Source organism: Daktulosphaira vitifoliae, unplaced genomic scaffold (genome assembly GCF_025091365.1).
Source record: "Daktulosphaira vitifoliae isolate Bord-2020 unplaced genomic scaffold, ASM2509136v1 Scaffold_116, whole genome shotgun sequence".
In the NCBI taxonomy this organism is placed as follows: Eukaryota; Metazoa; Arthropoda; class Insecta; order Hemiptera; family Phylloxeridae; genus Daktulosphaira; species Daktulosphaira vitifoliae.
Window position 1 is genome coordinate 12,857 of NW_026099685.1, and position 21,476 is coordinate 34,332.

Sequence of the window (21,476 nt, forward strand, 5' to 3'; positions counted from 1 at the left end):
TATTTTATCATACCTTAAACAGCTTAAAAATATTTTTAAAAACAATACAATTTGATACAAATAATTTGGCTAAAAAAATTATGAAAAACACCAAACGAAATGCAACAAATTATATGTCTTTATTGAATTTTTAGTGACTTTTATTGAGACTTTAATTAATTTAAAATTTGGTTTCTTTATCTGACATAACAAAAAATATCTTATTGTCTGAGTATTTAGATAAAAAAAAAAAAATGATTTTATAAAATTTAAAGTAAAAAAAAAAAAAATTGATAATTTAATGTATAAACATTGATTTCTTTTGTTCCAATGTAACAATAAACAATTAATGGCATAGGAAACTATAATTTTTTCTCTATCAGCACATGAATACTTCTTTTTAATAACATTTTTAATGTACATCTAGCTAATAAAAATCATTTATTTTATATTTTATATCTTTAAGCTATTTTAACTATTCTTTGAGTAAAAATGTTTATATTATTTTAATTGTTTGCCCGATGAGTCATTTAACGTAACATCAAATAACTTATAATTAGGTACAATATTTCTACTTTATATGGGGTCTTCGCCGTACCCTCTATTATGTAAAAACAAATGTTTACTCAAGTTTCTATCATTAAATTATATTGAGTCATTTGAAAACAAGGTGAAAAATGAATAAAGAACAACTTTCATTAGAACTTTTATTATTTTAGTATGGCGATAATTAAAGTGAATTTTTAGTAGCGAATGCAAATTTGCTGATGTTAATTAAACCAAAAACTATAAAATTAAAGTGTAACTTTAATCCTCCAAGAAGTTTAGAAGAAATTATTTTTATTTTTACAACATGACAATAATTACTATCATCGTTTTAAACGTTGCAAATCTTTAAAGCAATTCATTAATTAAATATCACATTTGCATAACGGTGAGTATAATTTTTTCTGTAAAGTTAACATTTACATTTGTAAACTTTATTTTAAGCTAAATTTTTTCATGAAATAAGATACAAAATAAAAATTAAAACAGAAACTGCAGGCAGTATTTTTAATTGATGAAAGTTGAGATTATAATTTTAGTTTTAGTAAGTCTTTCAGAAACTCAATTTTTTAGAAATTTAAATTTATTATACAAATTTATTTATGTTACCTGATCGACAAACTCATTTTTAAATAAATGATATATTTGAACATTGTCTGAGTGTTTTGTTGTCAATGTAAAATGTAATATAATACATTACCCTATGCATTTAAAAATCTCTGAATGTAAGATTTTCACATATATTGTTTACTCGTAGCTCCATATTATAGAAGTAAGAGTATTGTTTCTTCAGAAACATTTGTTACATATGAATGTAAGTTTGGTAAAGTTACTACAGTAGTGACCGTTGATAATATGATAACATATTTCGACCGATCAACTTTAAGCGGAGTTTTTTGATTTATTGAATGAAAAACAAAAAAATCATATTGTAACATAATTTGGTTCTTATGCACCCCAAACACTGTCCCTTTCAGATAGTTTTTTTGTAACAGCGGTCATTTCGAAATACAGTCATGCACGTCACGTAAAAATAGATTTAAGTTTTCTTCTGAAAACTACCAAGTTACCCATATTTCCGATAAAAATTATTAGTTTTCTGTCATTGCTATTGTTGGACAAACTAAAATTACCTATTTACAAGTTACACAATACCCTAAATGAAAAGTTTTTTCCTTTAAAACTCGTTGGTATTCATGGCTAGTGCCCGTTAAAAAACAAGATATTTCTATTTTACCATTCCGTATTTTGTTTTTTCCTAGTAGTCTAAAGATGTAGTATAATTGAAAATGTTATTTTATACAATAGAAACTCAATTTATGTTTTTCTGTATTTAAATCACAAAATCGATACTTCACGATGTACAAAATACAACAGATAATATTTTATTGTCATTGTATAAAATAAATAAAAATTATTGTTTTTTTTATTATTAGCTTTTATTATGAAAACATTATAGCTTGATAATTATAAATTACTGTTAAAGACCAGTATTATTGGTTATTATTTTATGCGTAAATTGTATTTAAATAAAAATTTGGAATAAAATGAATCTTAATGCTTAATGTGCACTTATAAATAAATTAACCACAGAATTAAGAAGATAGAATAATTCTTTGGTTTAAATTCGTTTATACAAATGTTTTATGTTTTTTTTTTTGATGCCATACTCCTTAAAGTATATTCAACAAAAAATTAACATAATTTCAAGTAAAAAAAACTTCTTGGATCATGATGATTTTGCCAGTACGCATACTAATGGTTCATTAATAAAATCGTTTTGAAATTATTTAGTGTATTTGTTTTCTTTGTATTTTTCGTGTTTACTTCAAAATATTAAGTATGACAAAAATTTAAACAAAATGGTTTTATACTTCATTTAAAATTGAACATTATTCAATATTTACCCAATAATTAATGATTCAATTTTACTCCTTAAGTACAATGTGATTGATTAACTACGCCTCAGGCAATAGCATAAAAATAATAAAATACTAGTCCAAAGATTGTTATTAACCAGTCATTTTATTAGATATATCATTTTCTAGTCTGTAAGTTGTTTTAACATTTATGTTTCCATTTATAAAATTAAAGTGGATAATATTTTACGAGGAAAAAAGGGAGATAAGAATTTTTTTGGGGGAATTATAGAAAGTTAAACACTATTAACCTCTACAAAGAAAAAATTATATTATATTTAATATTTTAAAGATTATTGCGTGATACATAGTTAATCAATCACTTTATAGACGATATTATACTAAAAAAAATCTCAGTGTGTCGTTAGAAAAATAAACGTATATAAAAACGAAAAAAGTATTGAGAAATATTTTTACGGTCGATTTATTAGTATGAATTATACCAAATTTAATATAAGAAGCGCTTGGATTTTTTTTTTTTTTTAGAAAATAACGTCATTATTATTCCGATCACGCTCGTCATCGAAACGCGGTCACACAATAAACAATTTTTTCACCAAAAATTGGAAAAATTAGCATTTCATTTAAGCAAAAATAGTCTAAATGCATCGTCGGATTTTGAAGATTTTCGGTTAAATCGTCCGTATTTGGTAAAACACATTATTAACACTTGACGCTGTCGCGGGGCAAATGAGATATTAAAATTGAACAATTACGCCATTATAACGAGGGAATTATATGGTTATTACTCGACAGAAAACGCCAAAGGAAGTCAGACATTGTGCTTGAACTGCTCAAACGTGTGGTTGACTTCCAAGTTGTACTATTATGCCATAAAGCATGCACGCTGTCCGCACCCTATGTACTTCTATTAATGCGCTTATTCAAAGGAAACGACAATAATTTAAGGGAATGCCGGTGGTTAGATGTCATTAAAATCGTTACCGAACATCGGCGGCAGTTTTATTCTTCTCAGGCAGTTGGGGCTTAACGTACTGTTGTATTGTACTAGTGTCAATCCGCGGGACTTTCGACACGATCGCATGTCTTGCCGCCATAAATTACACTCAGCCGACTTGCCCCCCAAAGTATCCAAATCAATTTACGCGCCATAACAGTGCGCTTTTCGCCGGAAAAAAACTTTAGCCGCCTGAGCTTGTGCGTATTATCAAACAGTAATGAAATATAAAGTAAAGTCTGTTCAAATAGGTCAGAGTTTTATAATATCAAACACTAAACCGTCGTAAACATTCTTTTTTTTTTTATGGATAAAAAATAGTTTCGCTCATTTACATTTATAGCGTCAAAAGTTAATAGCGCGTGTCATTCTTATGCAATAAGGTGTCACTTGTTTACGAACATTATGTTATCTCTGGAAATTAAGCAGCTCTCGATTTCCATTATCAGTCATTTTGTAACTTGAACTAACAAAAATGTGGAAATAATTTTCATAATAATGATTAGGCACAAACATTTTTATAGGAAACTTTTTTAGATGTCTATCGAAAGAAACACGAATTAAATCAGTTAATACATTAAAAACACTGCATTCTTATGAAAAACAATCCGTGTTCAATAACATATTGTATTAGGACCGGCCCCAGCAGAAAACATAACAAAAATTTAAGAAAATACTAACATGCGTAATATCAACTCAAAACAAAAGAAAACTTAAACATACAACTACACTAATAACATCAAGAAATATGTATATCTTTATTACAATTTCTTAATTCAAGAGACTCGTCATACTTTACTATTTATAAGCTGATACACTTTAAAATGTCAATTATTCGGAATAAAAGTGCTCTGAAATTAAATAAACTGATAAGACCTAAACTATATTGAAAATGTGTTTTGTATCTACGACGACGTAATTAATCTGCTTCATTGGAGTTTTTTTAATTATGAATAATAAATACTTGGGGGCGGCCTAGCCTAGTGAGTAAAAACGTATGTTCTGACGCAAAGGGTCGCGGGTTCGATTCCCAGAAAGTCAGAAATTTTTCTTGTGATTTTCTCATTGGTAGTGTCTGGTCTCTGGTGCAAGCCGCCAGTAACACCCGTCCCGTCCATCGTTGGCTTAGTCAAGATCTTTGGCTCGGTAACACGCGAAAGAGAGCAACCTCTGAAGCATGTCAAGTTCGAAAAAATAACACGAACATAGACTGATGTGGAACATTTATGAATACTAAAAGGGTATAATTAAAGCTGGTGTCCATTCATATATTCAAAGGCTTATTAATAGGTGGAAAAATGACACGTCCTTGGGCTTTCCTTAGCCGCACATCACATCATCGACCTCAAAGGGAATGTATCTAAACCGTAAGTGCTCGGTGCCCTAGTAATGAGGTATGTCTCTACGACAGATTGGGTTCTAATGCCGTGCCTCTTTATCTCACAAGATTTTGGGTATATTTTCTATGATCGACTATCAATGCACGGCGGCTGTGTCGACAACGCGGTTCGTACTCACGACCCTCAAATTTTAATTTTTCAAGAGTTATTCGAATTGATATACTGCATATAATACATTCTACTTGTTAAGTATTATTACATATATTATTTAGAATAATATTTTTAATTAAAACATATTTATTGATCATTCCTGCTTAAGCTAACGATCAAATACAAGTATAATTTCAAATCATCAAAATTGACTTTATTTTACTCATCTTGTAATAATGATTGAATATTTTTTCAATTTATGTTGTAATAATGTGCGATTTGTACTTATGAAATAATGTAAAAATATTAAAAATTACTAAAAACACACAATAAACGACGGTTTCATGTCATTTTAAAATAAAACAGAAAGTTTTTAATAAAAAAAATGTCAAACTTATCTAGTCTGTATTTTTACGATAGCATGTTTTCAAATATTTAACAATCATATTAAAATTACAATTTTAACATGAAATTATTGCCATTTGTACTTTTAAAATATGATAATGAACCTAATATGCCCTGTACAAAAAGAAGTTTTCAACCTCGCAATGATAATAACTCAAAAAAATCACGAAAACTTTTAAAATTCAAATTAAAACTTATAAGTTTTAATTTGAATAAAATGAATTAAAAACCAAAAACATATTTTTTTTCATTTTCGACATGAACAACTATTTTTTATGTCAATAAAATCCACTTTTTACCTAAAATATCTTTTATTATTCAATAATAAAATGTAAAACGTCATTTTTTTATGCAGCTCTACAGCATTGTATTGAACACTTTTTTTTGCATGGCTGAATCTTTTATTGAATTAATATTTGTAACATTTAATGTGTTTTGAAACTCGAGTCGTCGAACAATGTGAATTTTTGTCGTAATAATTTTTAAACAATCTGATTGTTTAACTTATGGCTAAGTTAAAAGTGAAAATTATTTTAGTTTTACTTTGTAAACGATATTGTATTTTTGAGTTTAAGTCGAGTATGAATGTACAACAGAAAAAAGTTTTGATAAATGCAGCTTTTAAACAGTCAAAATGTATAATATCTCTTTTAAAACTTGAACAAAAACTTAATGGTATGGACTAAAGTATAGTTTTTCTTACATTTTTCAATTTTAACTTAACCAACATAGCAAAATTAAAAATGTTAAACATTTAAAAATAAAAATATGACTGGAATGCATTTAATACGTTTCATACAACACTGTATAAAATAAATATTTCTTAGCTTATTTTATAATGTCAGATTATTTCAAAAACTCTTTTTTTAATTTATTTAATAATATCCGTCTGTTTTATTTATAAATATATGCGGTAGTTATAATAATAACTTATGTTAGATAATAGTTATTGAACTTGTTGGATAAACTTAGTTCTAAATAAGTTACTGTACTTCGGCAACGGACTAACCACCAGTCCTGTAGTATCAATGGTTGAGAANTCGGCAACGGACTAACCACCAGTCATGTAGTATCAATGGTTGAGAAACTTCCTACTTTGGGACAGGCCGGTATGGCCTTTAATGGGCTTAAAAAAATGTTCCAATATTACGCTAAAAGTACTTATGTTAAATAAGTTCGGTGAATTAAAAAAGCCGTCTCATAGATAAAAGTTATTTTGCTGTCTGAATAACATTATGGTTGTATAAATACACGAGTCAAATAATGTAAATAATATGTGTAATTTTAATACTTCACATAAATGTAAAACTATATTTTCAATGTATCGACAAAATACAAACTGAACGCAACAACGATTTGTCTATACACAAAGCGTGAGAAATAAACAAAAGCGATTTTTGTTTACAACATGGAACTACATTTTTGTTCAATCATTGCAATCAGCATGAGACTTTATGACTGAAAATCGAGGCGTCGATGACAAGAAAAAAAAATATTTGGTCACTCGCCAAAGCGGAAAACAGAAATAAACTCTATTGGGTGTGCTCGTCCGGTTCATGCGCGTATTTTTAAAAGATTTTTAATTTTTTTACGTGACATAACATCATCCATAGCCGCTTTTGCTACAGTTATGACGCTAATTATAAACCCATCGCCCCCACTTAATGACCATGCTGATTTTTCCGGTGTGTATAATTCCTAATCAATTAGACAATAACAACGTGGACGATCTACTCGATTTTCAACCAAGACNATCTACTCGATTTACAACCAAGACAGTTTAACAATGTTTTTCGTCCGAATAAAACACCTCGTAAAAACTACAGAGAGCAAAATTTGTTCACTAACTATTTAGAAATCAATTACTTAAAGCATAATTAATCATTGGTGACATCTTGAAATTTTATTTTCTTTCGATGTTCCTAAAGAAACACACGTCATCAACATACACGGCGACCAATATCAGCCTTGAAAGTGTAATAAATTATATTCTATTATTATATTTAAAAATATTTTTATTATTAACAAGTTAATAACTTAAGTAAATCGAATAACATTACTATAGTTAATGTTTTTATGTAACATTAGATAATTATTTCCTAAAACTATATCAATTCATTAAAATATAAACTGTCGAGGTAACAACAAAACATAGAACACCGTATAAAGTTTTTACTGTATTTGTCTTAAACTAATCAACGAGAACAATGCTCGATAGTTGCACAACATAAAAATATGCAATGTGATCAGAAAAGTTAACAAATCAGATCTTAATCACACAACGTCGACAAATGAAATCTAGTCATTTCCCGAGAATGATGAGTCTAATAGAAACTAACGAGCATGCGAATAGTAAAGTAATCATAAGAATCAAATCAGCAATAATTTCACTTAGTAAAAGAGGGAAATATAAACAAAAAATTCGAATCTATTAAAAATAAAATAAGCATTTACGTACACATTTGATATTATCATAGTATTAAATATTCACGTAAAAATCTTATTTTATTTATATTTTGTTTTTTTTTTTATATTGTAGTGACATAATTAAGTGTTTTAACAAAGACGGTTACAAATTGGTACACCTAACCAAAACTAAAATTCAATATTCCAACTCGATTTTTAATAAAACATTGTTTTTGAGTTTAAAAAAATTAATAACCACATTAAATATTGTTTTATTTCAAAAATGAGAACTCATCGCGCACTAATCAAAAGTAAGTAAGCTTAAATAATATTTATAACAAGTTTCAGTATAAATACATATATATCAATAATGTATTGATTTTAATTTATTAATATATTTTATTTTTACAATAATTCAGTTGGATTGTACAAAAAAGTATAAAAATAAAAATCAGAATAAATGCAAATATTTAAATATGTCGAGTATTTATTATAACAACAGTATAATAATTTTTGTTTTTTTTTTTTACCGGAGATATTTTAAAAGTACAAAAAAATCTACAGTTCTTCAACGAGTAAAAATGGTTTTATTACATTTCTTTAAGATAAAAGTATCAAAAAGTAAGTATTGAATTCGATTCCGATTAGAACAAAATCACACAATTGACGTTTTAAGTCTTTTTCGAAAGAATGAAAAATAAAAAACAAATTAACAAAAGTTATCTTAAGTTACTCGAATGGAAATAACACATAAGTAAAAAATTTTAATACGGTTTTTCAAATCTGCATGAAAAGAATCAATAACACCGCCCACGTCAAAAGAAATATTCGCTTTTAATTATTACCCTTTGCACAAATTCAATTGTTCACATTTGAATTACACTCATAGAAACGTCACATTTTTTTCTTTTAACACAACGAGTGTAAGTCATTCGACATTATACTTCTTGTTAGCGTGAAATATCGGTTGAATTTTATATATTGAATTTTATGTGACTCAACGTTTATTGGGTAATATAAAATACCTGCGAAACCGAAAAATTATTAATCTTTCGGTTTGAACGTAAAAACAAACATTCCAGTTTCTTTCGTGTAGTTGTTTTTGGCTCGTACACTAACCTTAACAAAACGCGATGTGACTTTTTTTAAATCACAAAATATGAGCCAAAACCGCAAGTATTAAGACAAAGAAAAATAATAATAGTTATAATAGTTTCAGTAAAAGGCGATTTGAAACATTTTAATATTAATGATGTGTTTTTTTTCCTCGGTTCGCACAGAGTAATGAAAAAACGGCAGTCTAGTATAAAAATAATCTTTGCAAAGGTAATTTTACGGAAGAAGAATATTCGCAAAGATTAAAAAAATCGCACTGAAAGTAAAATGTCCTACTTTGATGTAACCATCGGTTGCCAATTGGCTGCGTACGACGTGGTCGGGTCGATTATCACTAATTTACAGAACACTGTACTGGGAGCTTTTATTAAAATCCCTACCGCGTGTTATTATTAATTAGTCGGGTCACGGCGGCCTTCACAAGCTAAGATTAAACCGTAAAACGTCTTTATTCTAAATACAAGCCTGTTCTATACAATTGCAAAATAAAACATAAAAAAAGTAATTTGCTTGTGCAGTATACGCGCTGTACATTGAACATAATGGTAAAAAATTTGTGCATCGCGCGAACCGTATACATAACTTTTATAATAACGACTTGAAAACGTGTAGTAAATAGTAGCGAACGTCGCTTGAGTTTTTTACATATGGTGTCTCTTGTAACGAGACACGAGGGTACAAAGTAAAAACACAGATAAATAAGCGATGTAGAAAATTAGGAAAAGAATTTTTTATACTCATCTACGACTAAACGTATTTTGGTAAAATATTTTTAAAATGACAACAATTGTTGCAAACAATTTAATATTACTTAATCGTTTCAAATATTTATTTAGACATTTTATTTGACGACAACTCAAACGATTTGATCATACGCAAGAGTTGTTTGATTTAAATAATTATTTTTAAATATAATGGATTTAATATGACGGTAAATTTATTGTCGATTTTTTTTTTTTGTATGTGACCCCAACAATATATTGTCCACACTTTTGAGTTTGGACAGTGCCAACAAACTATTTAGTTTCTTTTAATTAAACAGATAACTAGTACAATTGAAAGTTAAGCGATATGGCAATTAAAGAAATTTGTCTTGCGCAAAGCTATTACATAATACAATATTAGAAATATGACAGTAAAACACACTCATTGTCTTCTATTTTTTATCTCGAGCAGAAATATTAGTATACTGCTTTTTGGCAATGCTTACTGAACATATTTTAATGCTTTTCAATAATTCGTACATAAAATTATTCTAATAAAAATTTGCGTTCAAAATTTATTACAAATTACAAAGTTAGATATTTTAAAAAAATCAAAACACTGCAAGCAACGATTTTTATTTTACTTCGGTTTAAAATCAACTGAATCAGGTCCGCGTAAAAACAGTTATTAAAATAGCTGTTAAAATCTGTCACGTGATAAAATGCAGTTTTGATATTTTTGATGAGTCTTACAAAATCGTAAAAATATGTACTTTATATAAAACTTGCGAGTACTTTTAAAGAACTATAAAGACATTTCTAGTCGGTCGAAATATTGTAGGATAGCCCACGAAAACAATTCAATATAAAAAATAATAACATTTTATTTAGATTACGGGCTTTTGTTAATCATTTAATGAGACAATAAAATGATAATTCATTACCAGAATAACAGTTTCAGGTTACTATTATAGTTGATAAGTTTTCTCTCGGTTAAAACCGATGATGAAAATGTAATTTAAATATTCTATTGTCAAATGCTATCAAAATATAAACCTGCGTTTTGGATTTAAAGTAAGTGTACTACTGATTACTTCAGTGTATTTATCATTCGTGGTATGCCTGCTTGTGTACATATTCATGAAATACCGAGAGATAAGATAATGGCAAATGCATAGGTACTTAATCCACACCAAGATAACCTACAGAATATAACATATTTCTAGTTGGTCTTACATTGTTACAAATCTTCAACAATTAATTTTTTGTTAATTAAAATCGGTTAATTTATTTTAGTTGATTTTGTATGCATATTATTCATATTATTTTTTTATACTAAATCTTTGTCATCAAATTTTAACTCTGGAGATAATTTTTTTTTTAAATTTTCAAATTGAACAATAAAATCTAAATTTTTTTTTTTAAACGTTTTTAAGTGTATTTTGTTAAGATTTTAAAGATTATTAAAAAAATATATATAATTAAATATATATTTATATTTAATTATATTATNTCATTGTACTAGTCTTGCAAACACTCGAAATTAATGTCAAGTGATTATTCTCTAATTGAGGTTGAATATCTTTTTAACTGTCAAGTTAAAAACTATCAAGTATTTAATCAAGTTGTACAATCAATGCACTCTCATTTAATCTAGCTTTGAACTCCAAAAAAATTACTAGTATTGTTTATTCAAGAATATTTTTTAGATGTCAATCCTTACAAAAATTGAATTATTTAATAAGAAAACTTTTATTAAATTATTGTTTAATAATGCTCAAATTAAGCAGTATTTTAGTATATCAATTCCAGTGTAAAAAACTTAATATGGTAAAAACTAAGCAAAATTATAATTTCTAACTTGGCTGCTAGTGATTAAATTAAAATAAGCTATATGATAGTAAGGTCAATCCAAAAAGTCTAACTTATATTACTATTGCTTTAAGCTGTCTTGATAAGTTTATAATACTTTCATAATATGGACAATTAATATGTTAAGTATTAAATATTTGGAAACAAGTTTGAAAGCTTATGATGCCAGTAGAAGCTAACATAGGAATTTTGAAACTCAAAAAAAATACATTGTATCGATTAATTTAATTTATTTTTAAGATTTTAAGAATGTTCTCTGCTAATTACAAATCGAGTAATTAATTTTGCTGTTGTCATTGTGGTTTGATGATCGCACTTGGAAATAGTTTAAAAATATAGCAAGTGGACAACCACATTAATTCAGTGATTGTGAAGAATATAAAACGATACTATTGGTATGCTGAATTTTGTCAGTGAAATTCTATACCTATTCAAACTACCGTTATTGATTATTTTAAATTAAAAACTTTTCCGTTACCTCCGAAACTTATGGGACAGAGTTCAAAACAAAATCGCCATTAAAACGTGTCAGAGTATCAGATAGTATACATAATAATACAGCCATATTTTCATTAATGAAATAATTTCCGCATGAATTTATTAACAAAAACATCAGTCGGTGCGCTTTACAGAAGGCTTCTTTTAATTACAAACCCTGTAAACGGCTACAAAGCTTTGACTGTTCCGTTTTGATCATCGCTCGCTCACCAATATTATTATTAAAAGAGCTGCCTGTCCGTTATTCATTCACCGACCCGATAAACTTCGTCAAACTTGAGATATTTTTTGGATCGCAGAAAAGTGTTATTTGAGAATCGTACAAATATATTGTGTTACGATTGAAACGCGGAAGAGGTAACGCAGCTAAACGAACAGGCACGTCATAAAGAAAATTAGATAAAAGAGACCGCACGTCGTCGTAACTTTGAAATCTTGCCTCCGATTTTAGTTAAAACTTACCTGTTCCTGCTCTCTCCGTCCTGCACAATTACATTACAAAGCCGCTCTAATTACCAATTTAATTGTTTTCCTAAAACGCTTAACTACAACGTAACGCCGTTGGTCGTTCTTAATTCCCTGGAACTTAATAACACGCAGTCTAAGAGCAAGCGAAATCCGATCAGATTAACTTGACGCCAATGTTTTTCTGGGACTGATGTTCATTTAATTTTAGATTTAAGTACCTTTTTGTCTTAAATGTGAATATGCATGACATACGAAATACCAGTATGTTTAACTTTTTATTTTTTAACTTTTTAATTAAAACTATCAAATTATTCCGATGTGTTTACTATTTCCAAGTAAAAAGTTATCGTGCGAATGAAATTTTCTGCCAACTAAAATATAAATGATTCGTAGAAATATTACAAAAATGATAAAACTTTGAAATTCAAAGGTACTGCTTCTGATAATTCCATTGTCTTTTCGAACTTTAAAGTAATCTAATAACGAAAACATTGAATTCCGAGGAAACTGAATAACCGTGTGACAAAACAGTTGCCGATACTAAATCATTCGACTGGATCAGAACTCTTTTATGCAAATTTTAATTATTAAATTCGTAAAATAAATATCGTTTTATATTTTATGAATTTTAAATTGGTTTCTCGGCATTTAGACAATTGCAATGAACAAAGTCTTCATTTGCCTATACGGACACAACAAATTCAATTGTCCGTAAAAATGTTTTTAATGTGCAATTAATATAACAGATTATAAATTAAAATGAGTTTTTATTGATTATTTACGATAGCTTAGAAATAAGTTAATCGCCAAAAGCTGATAATAATAATTAATAACGATTACGTGCCCATTTTATGAATATTAATTTACGTAATAACGATAAAATGTCTACGCAGATTAAAAAATGTATGTTGATTTTAACTTTCTGTAAACTTAACAAATTGTAGTAAATAGTAATGAGAAACTGTTTTTAGCTAACATTTCACCGTTGANATAGTAATGAGAAACTGTTTTTAGTTAACATTTCACCGTTGAAAATGTTAGCTGGGCTCTTCCAAAATGTCACTCAGCGCATGCAAACAACAACTATTAGAGTGAGCGTTCCCTAACAATTTGAATTGAACCAACACTAATATAGACGTATCCTAACAATAAAAACGTCCTTTGCGGTTTCAACCACTAGAATTCTTAAAGGTGATTGCACAAAACCCTTACTCCAATTCATATCTTCCAGAAGTGCAAAACAATACGCACATATTACCCCACATGTTTGAAATTCCCCTAAATTACACACGCTCTTGTCTGGCTTACACGATGCGTAGTACTTGTCATTAGTACTATCACTCATACTGGTACTTGTCACTCGCGTTAAGCACAAAGCAGCGTCACACTTGCAACATATAATCAAAGTATACGGAACTAGTAGATGACAGTATTTCAATATCAAATGATTACGGCCTTTTAGCGCTAACACTATTTCTCGTGGCCGTACATTGCGAGTAGAGTAAAAACACAACANGTACATTGCGAGTAGAATAAAAACACAACTAAATTCTATTGCACTCGCAATTTTACTGGTCATCAATACTGTTTTTACCTGTTCACAAGAACAGTATCGGTGCGAGTGACAAGTACTACGCATCGTGCAAACCGAATGTGAAAACCACACACATTGGCGATCAAGTGAAAATATACAAATATTGAGTTATTGCGCATGCGTTTAAAATAATTATATTCATAACCCTTTCAAAACGGTCGATTTATTAACTCACCATAAAATGGTAAGTATAAAATTGATAATGTTTGCTATTGGAACGTGTTGGTCAGCAAAATTAATTAATTCTGCGGCTAACAATAAAAACACTGGAAAATGAAAGAAAAAAAAGGAAATTCAACTATAGGTAAACAGTACATGTATTATTTGCAACCTTTAGAAAAATAATTAATTAAATTAACGTGTTTTTGACGTAAAATTGGTTTTTCCTGACAATGATGTCCTAATATAATTTAAACACTAACAGATTTACGTCTAAACTTTCCAATTTTTCACNTATTTAAACACTGACAGATTTACGTCTAAACTTTTCAATTTTTCACCAATAAAATGTATTAAAATTTACTTAATTGAAAAAATCAATACCAAACGTAATTAACAATTATTTTTGGTTTATAAACCAAAGATATTAAAAAAAGCAATCGCGTGGGGACCGAAAAGTTAAAAAATATATAACTTTCAGCTTACACACTTTGAATAAAACTATTAAAAAGCAATAACCTGAACACTAAAGGATTAATTGCACATCACGAGTTCTAACGACACATGGGACATATGTTTTAATTAAATATTTGTAAATGAGTTTAAAACAAGTTATTTTAACAGAGACAAAATTATTTCAAAATTGTTTATAAGAAATTGAATAAATCGTACAGAGTGATCACAAGCCACTCTCGCAAAATAAATACAATGTATAAAATATTTTAATTTTATTTGGTTACATCAATTTATTGAATTATCACCTACTAATTACTTTTAAGCATCATTCTTCATACCTTATAAAGATGTGTAACTTTACCTTTTAAAATAAAAACATACATTTTTAACTAGCTTATAGAAGTGAAAATAATCTAATTAAGCAAATGACGGGTCGATAAAAACTTTTAGACCCTAATTTCAGAAGTTATGACGGTTTTATAAAATAGACTAAGGGAGAGTACGACTATTTTATCATTAGACATATCTAGGCCGCTTTTCTCCTCCTGCCCGCGTATAAAAATATTATTAACTTTCGAAGACTGGTCCAAAATTGTTTACCGACCAGTCATTTTCTTGATAAAATGATTCCTATAAAGCTAGTTAAACATGTATGTTTCCACTAAAAAATAATTAAGTCGACACCTGTATAAGTTTTAAGGGATGATGCTTAAAAGTGATTAGTAGCTGATGAATCAACATATTCAACTAAAATAACCGAACAATGTATTTATAATATTGTTTGCATTTTGCGAATAATTGTGTGGTTTATGGTACAACGTCGCCCTGCATAGTTGTTAACTCAAAATACCTAACTACTCAGTGGGAAGTTTACGCAATTTATTTTAAGTAAAATTGAATTTCGTTATTTATTCGATGTAAACAACGGCATGAGTATTTTCTAGAATTTCTTCTATCCCAAAATGCATTATTTCTATTTGACACGATGCATTGATGTTTATCCGAAATTCGGCGTTGTGTATACTCTCATAAGTAAAAGTTTCATATTCTAAGAGGTGAGAACTTGGCGTACGATTAACAGTATTCGCCGAAACTTGGAATATTAAACTTTTGGCTTAGTGTATTTGCTAAAGGGTTTTGCAGCGAGTATAGTAAACCAACCGTAGTTTTATAATAATTGTACCGCGTGGGAGTTTAAATGTTTTCTTTTGCCATTAGCAATTCCCATTACCGTTATAAGTAAAACTAATTGTTTGCCGATGCTGTTGTATTTACTTTGGCGTCGTTTATTGTGTCGTATCGCGTAAAAACTTTTTGACGCGCAAATAGGTTCTCGTGGCTTCGCGATAATTTCTTTTTCGGCAAACGTACCAAAGTGCTTTTGAATACACTCGTGTCATTCCCACGGGGTCGAATCAAATATTTGACGATACTTAGATAGACAGGCAGTTGTAAATTCATTAGTACTAAATGATCCCGCGTGATATTTCTTTACCCTCACAAACAGTCGCACCACCGCATTGAAAACGACCGACGACGGAATCTCCACGAAGGGAACCTTTTCGCGGGCTGTGTAAACGCACGGAATCTTTTGGATCCGTAGCAGGTACGTATATCTATACAAAGCTGGCAACGATGCTCAGTAATTGAGTTGACTGCGGAATCCGGTAGAAAACGTTTGAATTGACGTATAATAATATGAAATTGCCGGTATTGGTTAAAGGGGAAAACGTAAGTCAAAACCAATACACAATTCGACTCTGAAGTGCCGAGAAACTAGATAGCATGTTTTCAAAGGTCGGCGGCATAGCAGTGGCCAGGGAAATAAACTGCGCTGACCATTCGAAATTAACTTTTACTGTTAAATCGTTTAATCGAATGAATTCAATCTGCTCGTCCAAGTTTATACTCAACTGCATTGGAACACAATTTTTGGTCGCTTTAATCATTTTTGACTGTTACTCGCAACGCGCATTAGGAGCCCACTGTAGTCATCACTTCAGGAAATTTACTATTAAATTGACATCTTATAGTTTGGCTGACAGTTCAAAGCGCGAACAATCAAATTAGTAATACGCTGCGTTAATTTCATCAGTGGTTTGAACTTTTAAAACGTTTTACAGTATTTACAAAAGCATATTTCATTTTCACATTACATCCAACCACCAATATGGACAACTCGTAAATATTTAACTGCAAGAAGGTAGTAAACCAGTCGGTCTTTAAACGAAAAGTAAACAATCAAGTGTATATTTAACCAAAACNTGAAACGTAAACAATCAAGTGTATATTTAACCAAAACATTCGGAAAATGTTTTGTCCAAATGAGTGTTTAAATAGTTCCAATTAGTTAAAAAAAAAAACCCTGATAATTCTTATGTTTCAATTTTATATCACTTTGTTACAATGTTGTGTAGCTACAGTTTAAACGTGTAAAATATTTCGATATATACAAACGTCATTATTTGATTATTAAAACTAAGTTAAAAATCACAACAAAAAACTATATATCATCACATAACCCACGGAATTAGTTTGAAAATCGACTACGAAATAATTTTATCATTTTTCGCGGCCAATATTAATTCCTTTGATTTATCAAAATTGAGTTAGTACAAAGAAATGTGTGCATTTTTAGTTACACGCGTGTGTTATCGAAATGTCTAAAATCAAAAAACGACCACAACTAGTACAAAGTAACATATTCGTGCGCTAGAAAGAGATAGTTATTAAATTAAAAATGTATGCACATACCGCAGGTTGTTTTCGTTGTTTTTTATAACAGGGTAGTTTGTAAGTAATCAATAAAACTAATAACGAAATAGATGTATTTTCCAATAGCCTTAGTACTATTCTACCTACTTTGTTATTCTTTTAAATAATAGAAACCTAGGTAGTATCGATTGTAAAAAACATATAAAAGTAGCTTTCAGTTAACTTCAATATTAACGTTTTTCCAATGCTGGTCAAACTCATGACATATTCATAATCTCTATGCCAATTCTCTGGAAACGTAAGCACATAGTGACTAACTTCTTTCGCCCTCCCTCCGTCCTGCGTTTGTCTATACCGATTCCTCGTCGTTTTTAAAGTCAACGTCTAAATATAGTTGAAAGTTTATTCGTCACGAATATGAAAACCTACCGAAGAGTATTATATAGGGAACCCATAAGTCACGATCGTTATTATCAAAAGTCTATTATTATCTCAGGAACCCTCTAACAAGGGTAAGCCTGTTATTATAAAGTATTCCATGAAATATTCAATGGCATAGTCTATAAGTAAACCTATATTTTCTAAGTATCAGAGTTCAAATTATGAATTAAGAATAACTATCATTTTGTGGAACTATACGAAAAACAACTCGTCCAATGAAAAAATGTGTTCCAACTTCGTAACCTATATAAAAAAATACATTATTCAACAACTCAAATTTTGCCCATGAACCGATTTTAACTGGGAAAAATAATTAACTTGGACTTTGCTGTATGCCGTTGTCTAAAAATTCAAAACTCATCAGATTTTATTCTCTAAATTGTAAAAACCGTTTCGAGTTCACTTTTGTAAGATATTTCAATATAATGTCTATTCTTTATAGCGCCCAGTTAAATTATTTAACGTGTTTTGATTTTTACAAAACAAGATACATGTGAAGTTATGGCCATGAAAATCCTATTGATCTCAAAAGAAATAAAACAAGTACACGTTATTAAAAATACCACCTTGCCCTCGCTAAATATAAAGGATTCGAGTCTTTTAAACATTAAACGTCATGTTTGATAGTCACTGACCTGAAGTCAAATCTGTTCTTTAAGCAGACAAAAGAAATATTCATTACTGAAAAAATTTCAGTCGACCCGTCTACAACATAATTTCGTTGAAAAACACTACCCAAAATCTGAACTCTTTGATCATATTTTGGTTAATCGTAATTATTGTCGTAGAACAAAAAGTGAACAATTATTAGTTTCGTAAAAATCAAATATTCATTTGCATAAAAATGTTTTCGTGCGTACAATAAGCCTATAGAAAAAAATTATTGTAATAAAAAATTACTNAAATCAAATATTCATTTACATAAAAATGTTTGTACATAAGGCTATAGGAAAAAATGATTGTAATAAAAAATTACTAATGCTCTAACTCTAAATATGTAAAACTGCTTTCCAAATAGATTTAACGAAAAACTTACTTTTTTCCACTGGTGCCATTTAATGCTGTAAGAGCTGCTATCCTATTAGCGTTATTGTCTACTGGATTCTGAGCTTGCGTAGGTGACAGTTTGGCGGCCAACGCGTTAAGCGTGTGTAACATTTCGACTGAGTTTCCAGACGCTGGCCAATCTGGGCGCATGTGGATGATCCTTTGATTCTTTAATATCTGTCAATCAACACTGTCGCCCGGACAGCGTCCACTCCTGGTCGGGTACTTTTAGCCAGAAAACAATGCTAATATTTTCTACGGACGTGCCAGCGCACCATGGCCGTGTCTTAGAAACAGTCACAATCGCACACTTTAAGCATAACCCATACGAAAACCACTAGTTAAGTTAAGAGCGAACGCGAACACATCAAAACAAATGGTCGGACGGCCGGCGTTTCCGCACAAATCGAACGACACAATAAGCCGTTACTTTTTATAGTGAATTGTGAAATATTATTATTGTGTTTGGGGTGCGCGGCTTGTCCGTAGCTGTTGAATAGTTGACGTGTCGTGGTGAAGTGTGTAACAGACGTGTACCCTGTTAATAATACAACAGAAATATAGAATTACATGATTGAAAAATGAAAAACTTAGTATGTGCATGATTTCAAAAGTCTTAACGCAATTTCTTAACTTTGTTAAAAAAATCAGTTGCGCGTATCTTGTGTTATACTCTGAACGGTACAAACTTGTTTAAATGTCGTACAGAGTGTAGGAAACTTTACAAAGCGTTTCTAATGGGCACTGAGGAACAACTAATGTGCAACTGATTAATACGAATAAGTAAGCTTTTCGTTTAACGCGGCCGCTCAAAGGAAATCAATGAATGTAAAAGAGCGTTAAGGATGGAAAAAAAGTCATAAATATAATAATCTGGTAACAAAGTTTTTTATTGCTTTCGATATGATTGGTTCCAACCAGCTAACCCTTATAAAAGAGGACACTGTATTATTTGTTTATATATTTATACGGGGTTAGTGGGGCTCGATTTTTTATCGCTACCAATCGCGTTTTCTTCTCTTCTAAGAGTTTTAGTTTTCAGAGTAATAAAAATGAAATAATGATGAATAAGTACGTGTCGTTGTTCAATAAGAAGACGAAATAATAGTCTTTGTTATACTGCATTTGCAAGCATGTGTAATAAATTCTTTTAGTCAAGATTTTCACGACTGAATTGATATATTTACATAGGACACTCGCGAGACGCCTCGTATTTCAATACAAATTTCGAGAAATCTAAAACAACTCCCACAGAAAATGTCAGAGCTTCTTGTGCAACTTACATAACAACACTATATATTTTCATCTAGTATTAAATCCTATGTTTTTTGTTTATCTTACGATAAATATCACATTTTTTCCTCTGCAATAATGTTTTTTTTTAACGAGTCATTATTTTTCAATAAATATTTTATTACGAGTATATACAAATGTGTATTATATACGAAATGTGTACAAACTCGAAAACCAATTATTGACTCATAAAACTAATAAGCTATGTTATTTAAAGTAAATTAAATTAATACTTCAATTCTAAAATCTCTCGACTTGACTCGAGAGCAAAATAATTGACTTTCATTGAATTGTGAAGCAACTAACGGATTTTGATTCATTTATTTTTTATGATTATATTCCTGTTACTACTGCAAATAAGAAGTGCTCCATATTAAATTTCACCAATTGCGGAGTTATTAGTTCCAGCTAAACATTAAGAACCCAAATGAAATGCCACGCCTGTCACAACTCAAAATCCAATCCTGCAGATTGTAATTCTTATTTAATCCGTTCATAGAAGCATTGGATTACATTCGAATCCTGAATTTATTAGTATGCATAAGTGTTACGAAAGCAATTAGATATTTAAATTAGTTTTGCCTGCACTATTTCAATATCACACTATAATACACACGAAACGTGATGATTGAAGTGCAAAACTATTAAGCAACAATATTGATAATATAACTTTAAAAGTTTTACGGTGATATTGATTGTAATAATTTTTATTCTAAGAAACTGCGGAACATATGCAGTTTAACTCTCACACGATTTTTTCGATTTTTTTTACACTTGTTACGAATATGCAGAAGTAGCTAAAAAACTATAGTAGTAAAATTTACATATAACACTTTTATTAGGCCTCTCATTAATAATATTCCTAATTTAGTTTTTGTGAACGATACATAAAAAAAAAGTACTCGAATTGAAAGTACCTAAAATTAAAATTCTAATTTCAGAAACATATATCCCTTCATTTATACTTTTAAGTTCAATTTTTCGATATTTTTTTAAATAATATGCATTTTGGTACAAATTTTATTCGTTAAAATAAATTGAAGGTCACCTACACTTGCCTAACTGATCCAAGGCCCATTGGGACTTTCGTAGTATCGTTTACGCTCTCAGAATCCAAGAGGAAAGAAACTTTAGCCTAATTTCAACCTATTTAAACCCGTTAGACTAAAAGATATAGTGAACCCGACAAATCCAAGCCGTCATACAAAACGGAATAATGTTTTTACTATAAATGAGAAAAATATAGGCGTGAGCGTTGTCTGATAACAGCGTTATATGCAAATTTTAAAGTGTTATAACTGTCTAATTATTTCTGACCGACATTTTATTTTTGCACACCCGTTATTAATATAAAAAACACATCGATTAAAAAAAAATCTTGAGTATCGCGTAGAAACTAAATTACATAAA

The 21,476-nt window shown here is 29.5% G+C and overlaps 1 protein-coding gene across 1 annotated transcript in view; it reads right to left on the reverse strand.

Moving 5' to 3' along the window:
- The window catches only part of LOC126909094 (CUGBP Elav-like family member 4), a 26,522-nt gene extending 5,658 nt beyond the window's left edge, over positions 1-20,864 (reverse strand). The window contains exons 1-2 of the mRNA XM_050691479.1: positions 20,300-20,864; positions 18,763-19,311 (exon numbers count right to left, since the gene is read on the reverse strand). Of these exons, the coding sequence (XP_050547436.1) occupies positions 18,763-18,923 (161 nt within the window). The 5' untranslated portion in view covers positions 18,924-19,311; positions 20,300-20,864. The remainder of the gene's footprint in view (positions 1-18,762; positions 19,312-20,299) is intronic.
- Between the last annotated feature and the right edge of the window lie 612 nt (positions 20,865-21,476).